Source organism: Nuphar pumila, chromosome 6 (genome assembly GCF_984573655.1).
Source record: "Nuphar pumila chromosome 6, dmNupPumi1.hap1.1, whole genome shotgun sequence".
Lineage (NCBI taxonomy): Eukaryota > Viridiplantae > Streptophyta > Magnoliopsida > Nymphaeales > Nymphaeaceae > Nuphar > Nuphar pumila.
The window spans coordinates 1,381,016-1,390,160 of NC_143254.1; the positions used below are offsets into that span (position 1 = coordinate 1,381,016).

General features: G+C 42.2%; 1 protein-coding gene across 1 annotated transcript; it reads right to left on the minus strand.

The window, feature by feature from the left end:
* Positions 1-1,355: 1,355 nt before the first annotated feature.
* Positions 1,356-4,968, minus strand: LOC149833620 (stress-related protein-like). Its single transcript, XM_090009772.1, has 3 exons — positions 4,855-4,968; positions 4,451-4,672; positions 1,356-2,131 (listed from the first exon to the last, which is right to left on the minus strand). The coding sequence occupies exons 1-3, from the start codon at positions 4,885-4,887 to the stop codon at positions 1,661-1,663; spliced, it is 726 nt and encodes a 241-aa protein (XP_089865898.1). The 5' UTR covers positions 4,888-4,968; the 3' UTR covers positions 1,356-1,660.
* Positions 4,969-9,145: the final 4,177 nt, after the last annotated feature.

The window sequence follows — 9,145 nt, forward strand, 5'->3', positions numbered from 1 at the left end:
AGATCAGAAAGATCATCTCTGGTTAGGGAGAAATCACTTTCGCAAGTTGGTCCTGATTCTGCTAAAATCCTGACAATGAAAAATAACAGGTTTTGAATCTCGATTTTTAAAGTGGGTCAAACAAACTCAGAATGATCTGATTTTTGGTGGAGAGCATGAAGACATGCATGAAGTTGCAGTAAAAAATTCAAGTTAAAATGAGCTCTGATTACATACAAATCGATAGATCTAAAATGCACAAGAATTCAAAGTATAATCTAGAAAGCAACTGAACATGATGAAAGCAAACTGCACATGCGTGAATGTTAAAAAATGAGATCTAATGCCTTAAAATATGAATGGATAAAAACTTTGAATCAGACTCCACAACTCTTCAAGTTGAATGATGCTACCCACGCTGGGAGTAGCCCCCAAACCCCTTCCTGTAAGGGCAAAAACTCTGAATCAGGATCTACAACTCATTTTGTTGAATGATGCAACCCACGCTGGGATGAACCCCCGGACCCCCCTCCTGTAAGGGCAAAAACTCTAAATCAGGCACATAAGTAGAGAGAGAAGGGAGAGAGAGTGAGAGGGTTGGTGTTCATGGCCTTCTCCAGGAGGAACCCTTTACCTCCCTTGATTTCTTCTCTAGAGAGAGAGAGAGGGTTTTACAGTGTTTTACGAAGAAGGAAGAAAAAGAAGATGAGGATGGAGCAATGTAGGATCGTCTATTGGATGTGCACAGAAGTAGAGAGAGAAGAGAGAGAGAGTGAGAGGGTTGATGTTCATGGCCTTCTCCAGAAAGAACTCTTTGTTTCCCTTGATTTCTTCTCTAGAGAGAGAGAGGGTTTTACAGTGTTTTACGGAGAAAGAAGAAGAAGACATGTTTGTCCTTTTTTTGAACAGAAAAAGAAGAAGACTTTGAAGAGTCAACATCATCCTCGACTTTCTGGATGGAGGACATGTTTGTCCTTTTTTTGAACTGTTTGTTTTTTCTTTTTTGAATGAAGGACATTTTTGTCATTTTCTCAAACCATCACTTTATGAAAAGAATAGCAAGAAAGAGTACTTAAGTCTTTGCAACAACACCAGAGTCCGATGCAAAGTTATGTCAACATACACGGGAATACGAGCCCATGTGCTTGTATACGTGGTGCTCATTCAAAGCCCCGAACACAGACGTGGGATTCAGTGAATCATCGGGGGCGAACATACACAACCGTCTCATCTAACGCCCCTTAATATTTTAGTCTAGGAACTCCTGCTCGAGCACATTGTCAATAATATATAGGGTCCCTCCACAGTTTTAAGGAAACGCAGCCAAGGAGCCAAACATAACAAATTAAGGGTTCATCAGAAAAAAAAAATTAGGCTTCTACCCAAAGCACACATTTTTTTTAACGATTCAAGATATAGAATACTCAAACAAGACAGAGAATACTTAAACAACTAATTTGAAAAGTCTGACAAGATTAGGCTTCTACACAAAGCACACATTTTTTCTTAAGGCAAGCTGGGGTTATATAGGCAGACCCCCACCAGTTGTTATTCAAAGTACCACTGGGGTTTGAACCTGCAACGTCCCCACCACAAGGAGACGTGCACTGAGAGCTCCTACCAACCGCACATGCCTTTTCATGGACCAACGTAGTAGGCGTTTGCTCAAGGCTGAGTCGCATTAGTGTGTATCTGCTGCAGCCTCACATGAAGCATGCTCACGTTCACTGAATACTTTAGCAATCTTCTCAACGGGGATCAGAGGTAGATAAGACGACCCAGCATATCCCTTGTTTTTGGTCTGACTCACAACCTGGTTGTATTTGTCCGACCAATGGGCTGCAGTAGGGACTAGGATTTGAGCCACCTGAGGGAAGAGGGGTAGCCGATTGAGAGCGCGCCAAGTGGTAACGGCGTACTTCTCCGCAACCGGCTCATACCTGGAGTACAGATCCTTGCCCACTGGCTCATACTTGAAATAGACGGTCTTGGCAACACCACTGGCCGTCTTCACCACGCCATCGCGCCGAGCTTCAGATGCTACAGAGCGAGCCACTGCTGGGGCCTTTTGTGCAGCCCGATAAACGTGGCCTGATGCTTCCTTTAGAACAGGAGGCACACGCCGATCCACCTTGCAAACAGTTTCATCAACCTAAAGAGAATGGAATTTCTGAGATCAATAAAACAGTTGGATCCTCCCATAGCCATAGAGTTTTACAAAGCACAAAGCCAGTTCAACGCGTCAACTGTCCCTCCGTGACGTCGTTCTAACTTCTAGCCAGATTAGTAGTTCTATGTTTGAAAAAAATGAAAAACAGTAGTTATATATGCATATCAATGTAATAAATCAGTGGACAACAAACCATCGATCGATCTGAATCTTACATACCATGTGCCATGATCATGCAATCATCAGGCATCACATGAGCATTCATATCAAATCGGTTCCACCCATCCCCATCTTTCATACCCCTCCTTAGGGTGTGATCTACGTCATACATTTAGTGAAGATCGACATTTAAATCACCGTGACCTGTCTTAGGATTTTTTGGCGACTCAAAAATCAAGGTTAACAAAACACAAAAAAATTGTGATTTAAAAATCATATTTTTTCATAGAAAAAATACGATCCAAAGTTTGATTCTTATTAAATCGACCATGTTGAATCCATCTATAAGGTTCAAACAACCTGCATCATAAGATTTAGAAGTGGTATGAGATGGGGGTGAGTGCAACCGGACTCACATTAATATAGTATGTGATCGTCAGCCTTTTGCAGTAGTACAGGATGAGGTTTCACCCATAGTTACAGGAAGCATCTTGCTACATGGGAAAACTTAATTCCCTTTAGTAGGAAGCCCGCTTCCCTTTCATTTCTCAAATCAATTTCCTTCCCGTTCCTTAATGTTTCTCTCGCTTCTTGTTGCTTCACTTCTCGACTCCATTTCTTTTCTTAGTACTATAGTTTCAATGCATCATCATTCAGCGGAGGTTGCAAGGTACTGTGACAAGAGGATAATGGAGATGGTTGAAAAGGAGGTTATGGTGGTGGTGGTGGTGGTAGCGGTGATGGTGAGTGAACGCACAAAAGTATTAGAGAGAACACAAAAGTAGTAGTAGTAGTAGTAGTAGAGAGAGAGAGAGAGAGAGAGAGAGAGAGAGAGAGAGAGAGAGTATTGAATGTACACCAAGGATAGTAGCACTGAGCCTCTGACTACAAACTGCAATTCACATGGGGCTGGGATCTGAGCAGTGGGAGAGAGAAAACTTCAAGCGGCATTTCATTACTCCATCTTTACGTTGGGAGTCTGGTTCGGACACCAAGAAAAGAAAAAAAGAAAAAAGAAAAAAATTCACAAATGACCAACAGCTGGAGGGGATCCAGGAATCTCCCAATTGATCTCTTGTGTGATACCAATCAATCGCGTGACAGCATTCTACGGGTCCCACTCAAAATGTAGCCACGCGATGGGCTGTGCATGTTGTCGGCCCTGAATCGGCCAGTATCGACCGATACGTAATTGATATGATACTAATCTGAACAAGGCTATTTTTTAATAAATATAAAAAATGCTTAAAAATATATTTTTAATACTATTTTAATGATTTTAACACATGTCTTGTTCTGATTGACATAAATTAATTTTTAATTACTTTTAGCCGATTCACTTGAGAATCGATATCGACATAGGGTGAATCGTTTGCCAAAAGCTTCAGGTCCGATACCGATAATGACAACATTGGCTGTCGCACACAAGAGAAGTTAAGAGAACCATTCGGATGCGTTTGCATGTCGCGGAAGCCTTCTTCCGCGGTAAATGAATCAGACCCTCCCAACGGAAAACATTTTCACTGAAAAGGGTCCATCGTTGATTTGGACTCCTTTTCCTCGCAGAAAGGGACAGGGACGCAGTGGCCCCGTGAAAACGCATACGGTCATGCGTTTCCGCCGAAAGCCCCAGCGTTGGACGGCACACAAACGGGCCCTTAATCTCAAGTGGGAATCCATCTTTTAGGCATTGACACACCCATCACCACCTTGAATCAAGCACCATCCATGTGTGGAACTTACTCCAATTTCTTCTAGTTTACCTACCCATAAAAAAGATCAGAATCTATAGGCCCCATGCATATTCGTTTCAAACCAAACAGCCATCTTTTACGATTGACAGCCAGAACATCATTAGTCACCTTCCTCACTGACTCAATTGTAAAAAAGAAGAAGCTATTTTTAATGTTAAAATATTCAAAAATAGTTTTTATCGATTAGAAAACTAAAAACACTTAAAACATTTTCGAACTTTCAAGTCGGATCCGAATCCTTCGTCCTGGAGTCTACGAATCATTGCGACATAGCCCCTAAATAATTCAAAAGAGAAAGTACAAGAAAGAAAAAGAAAAGACGCATCTCTCTCTCTCTCTCTGAGAGAGATCCTGAAAGACGAAACTGAAGCGAGAGAAACCTTTCTACCTTGCGATCGACGAAGCGGAGGAGCTGGAAAGGGAGAGCGTGGAGCCTCTGGTAGACCGGGCCGACGACCGCCTTGACCGTACCCTCGACGCTCTCCACCCCGGGCCTCAACGGGCCCGAGTTCCGCTTTGCGCACCCGTACAGGCTCGAGAAATGCACCACCGCCTTCGATGCAGCTGTTTGCACGAACTCCAGATACTTCAACCCCTCCCCTTCTTCACCCTGCAAACAAAACCCCTCACGCGGTCAACAAGAGAAAAGAAAACGAAAAAACCCAAAATCTCCGATCAAAAGCTCTCAGAAAACAAAGGAAACCCCTTATTTCCTATTGATCTCCTTCGGGATCGAAGCCAAAGAAACGAAATAAGAAAAAAACGATTACACGAATGCATCAGATTCAATACCATTTCTGCCACGCGATCGTTCGCATCCGCCATTAGATCTCTTCAAATAGATCAGGAACTACGCCCAGAAAGAAGAAGAAGGCGGAAAACCCTAGCAGATGACAGCAGATGGGTTCCGCACCAGAGGGGAGGGTCGTATTTATAGTAGATTTTTTCGATCTTGTCCGTTAGATCTTCGACATCAACGGCTAAAACACGCGATCCTCACGTGGACACGCGATGGCCTACGGTTGACCACTTTCCTGTGAATTAACCTCCACGTGGCGATCAGCCTAAGCTAGTTTATTTCAAATTCTCCTCTGAGATTCGAGTCCGTACCGTTCCGGGACGGCAGGGGCCCCATGTCGCGTGGGTTGCTCACCATCTCGGGAGGTCTGCCAGTGGAGTTGGATATATGATGCAGACCCGGATACGAATTTGATGCAATGATACCGAATGAGTAGGGGTGGCAATCGGGTCGGATTGTCGGGTCAGCATACCTCAACCCAAACCCGACCCGTTTATTAAACGGGTTGGCTGTGTCCAACATGAACCCGACCCATTTATTAAACAGGTAACCCGACACGACCCACCAACTCGTTTAATAAATGCGTTGGGTCGGGTAAACGGGGTGGCGGGTTAGCAGGCGGGTTGGTTGGCGGGTGAAACCGCCCGCCTAACCAGTTTATTAAACGGGTCAGCCGGGTTGGCGGGTTGGCATACCCCTAACACAAACACAACCTGTTTAATAAACGGGTTAGGCGGGTTGACCCGTTTATTAAACGGGTTAGTTTAAGCCCAACCCGAACCTGCCTAAGAGGCGGGTTGGGTCTGGTTTTGCCACCCCTACGAATGAGGACCCACGGGATAGGGATGCAAATGGCTCGTATCTAGTATTGGGGTTTTGTGATTCTTGGCTGTTTCAACACGATCCGGATCCGACTCTCCCAACTCTCCCATGTATTTAGCTTATCAGAATTCAATCCGTTTGAATCCCTACGCTTGGACCAGATTTGTACAATACTCATCCAGATTAGACACTGAATCTCATTTGCACAACTACCCAAACATGTGATTTGAAATCTCATGCAAATGAGAGAATGAATCTCATCTGCAAGTATAACCAAACATGTGATTTGGTTCTCTTAAAAATAAGAAAAAGAATGTGATTTGATCAAAGCCATTCAGATCTGAACTAGGGCCATATCTGACATGTTTGATAGCCTTATGTATGCACGGGTTGCAGTACTTGTGGTCCCAGTCCCACTTGATACCTTGGATCTCGTGTATTGAATCTGACTTATGGCCCACATCGGGAAACAAGGTTCGGTAAAATAAGCATTAATTGGATTTCAAACTCAACACCAAAATGAGAATCTAAGATTCATATTCAATGAAGATTCGCCAGAGTGTGGCATATTCAAGTACTTGGATCACTTGTCCAAGTTTGAGACCCAAGCATTCAAACGCACCCAAGTTTCCTTTGACCAGATCAAGGGTCTTGCATTTTATCAAAATGTTGTCAAAATCAGATCGAATCAACGAAAGGCCGGATCGAATCACGAGTGTATTCGAACCCTCCTCCAAACACAGACAAATTGCTAAAGGTCAACAAACCAGTTCAGTTTGGATGTAACTGTCTGGGTTGCTACAAACGTCAATATGCCAAACGCCACGAGTTTTTTTTTGTTTTTTTAGCTTGTGGCGACAATCTAATGCATAAATTAAAAATAAAATAAAAAATACTCAATTGATGATCTTTTAACACCACCTTCTTCTAAAATATGGTTAGTCCCAGATGGTGATGTTCCAAAGCTGCTGAACTTTTAAAGACCATCACCATTTGGTTCTCCGAGTCAGCTTTGGACCGTTTAAACTGGATTCCGTGCAATTATCATTAAATGGTTTCAAGTACTCAGCTGTGGTTAGGTGATCAGGTCGAACACGTATAAAGTGTTCGACCCTTATAATTGAAGGAGACCCCGCGCCCCCTTCTAATATAACCCCATTGCATGGGCCGGGCCTACAGCTACAGAGTGCAGGCCCCCACATGATATACTGTCAAGTGATCGGCTGTGTCAAATAACCAGTGGCACTTGGCTTCTATCTGAATTCCTGCTCAAGCGCGCCCGGGCAGCCACTGCATTTGTCTGCCCCCGAGCACCTGTATATACAGTCTTCGGCCTCGATCACTGCATCTGGATCTCTCTCTCTCTCTCTCTATATATATATATATATATATATATATATATATATACCCATCAACCTAATAAAGTTAGAGCTCACTAATAGCTCACTATAGTACAGAATGTTGAGCTGCCAAGAGACATCATATTCAAAAGATGAGTGTAGCTGAGATGTGTATGCTGAGATGAATGTGTGAAAATACGATAAAAGATAAGATTCAGAACGAAGAGATACATAAGAAGGTAGGTATTTACCTATTGAAAATAAGATGAGAGAGAATCGTTTACGGTGGTTTGGACATATTCGACGAAGGCCTAATGATGCTCCAGTTAGAAGGATGAAGAAACGAGAAAATATATTAGTTAAAAGAGGTCGGGGTAGGCTTAGGAAGACATGGATGAAGGTGATAGGAAAGGATATGAATGCTTTGAACCTCACCGAGGACATGACATTGGATAAAAATGAATGGAGGAGAAGGATTCATGTGGAAGACCCAAAATGATTTTCTTTGTTGGGGCATATCGTCGACCCCAATTGTTTTGGGATGAAGGCGTTGTTGTTGTTGTTTTAACCTAATTTCTGAAACTCTTAACAAGGGAGGACGATTGGTATGACTCTCATTTGCATTATGAGTCTGGTCTCAATCCTTAATGTCAGTAAGTGGTTTTGACGTTTGCAATCCTCTTGATCGTTCTAAGTGGATGGATTGGACAACAAGTCCAGGGGTCGCTTTTTCAAGAGGGGCAGGTCTAGGGGAGGACATCGGGTGCCCGATTAGGGCCCGGCCCGTATTGAGGCCCCAGCCGACCCATTCATAAATATCGTGCTTGGGCCGGGCCCTTTAAGCTTGACCCAGTTAACGGGCTAGGCTTTTCAGGCCATGTGCATTTTGTACATGGGCCTGGCCCGACCGATTCGGGCCAGATACCTGAAGCCCTATGGGCAGCCCGATGGCCACCCTTAGTCCGATCTGATCATCGATTGGTTATGTCCAATCCCATCAAATATCTCCTCACATAGCGACGTGCATGAAGCCTCATTTTCACAGTCATCCCTAATGAGAAATGTCATGCCCACCACATGAAAGTATATATGTGTTTCAATTAAATCTGATTTTACAAATGGATATAGCATAGTCTTTTTTATAAGAATTGGCCCTTGAATCATTTTTCCTTTTAACATAATCTTTTAAATCATAAAATGTTGAGGGTTTTTTTATACAATAGTTGCTTTTAATTAATTTGAATCCACACATACCAGATCCGGGTGATGCGGCTGCCCATCTGGACTAAACAGACCTATGGTATCAGATTTGATCCCCAAGCATTAAAAACGGTAAAATATCGTTTTTCAAAAACTCATGAGAAATTGAAATTTTTTCATAATTCTTGCATTTTCAGCAAAATATCGGCAATAAAAAATAAATTTTAAAATATAAAAGTATTTTTACAAGAAAATATTAATAAAAATTATTTAAAAATAAAAATACACACTTTTTCACAATAAATAGCTATTTAAAACATAAATATTGTGTTTAAATCACGATATTTATGTTTTTTCATAAATCTCATGAGAAATTGCCATTTTAAACTTTCAGGCAATTTCTCGCGATATTTGTCACTATGATCCCAAGTTGCACCAATGAGATTCCAATTTGGTATTAAGATAGAGTATGATGCTAGGGACATCTGGACCCCATTCTGATGCACAGTTCCCAAGTTTCTGTATGGGCGCGTTTGGAAGTAGGAAAGTAATAGGAAAAGTGGTGGTAAGGAAGAAAATTATACAATTTTTTCATTTGTCCCAAACAAGAGAAAAAAAATTCATTTTTTTTTCTAAAAATTTGATTTTTTGATAAGAAAAATTTCTCTATCTTAAGGGATGGAGGATTTTTTCATATCAAAAGATTTCTTGTTGGGTTAAGGTAAAGTCTGTGTGCTCTCTTCCTATTAGGGGTGTCAATGGGTCGGATTTACCTGAACCAAACCCTATAGAGTCTGGGTATGGTGACGAATGAGAAGACTCGATTAAGACCCAGGTTTGAACCCAAAGGTTCGATTAATACATGGACTCGGGTATAGTTTGTGAAATTTTATACCTGACCTGGGCCTGACCCGAGTTTCGA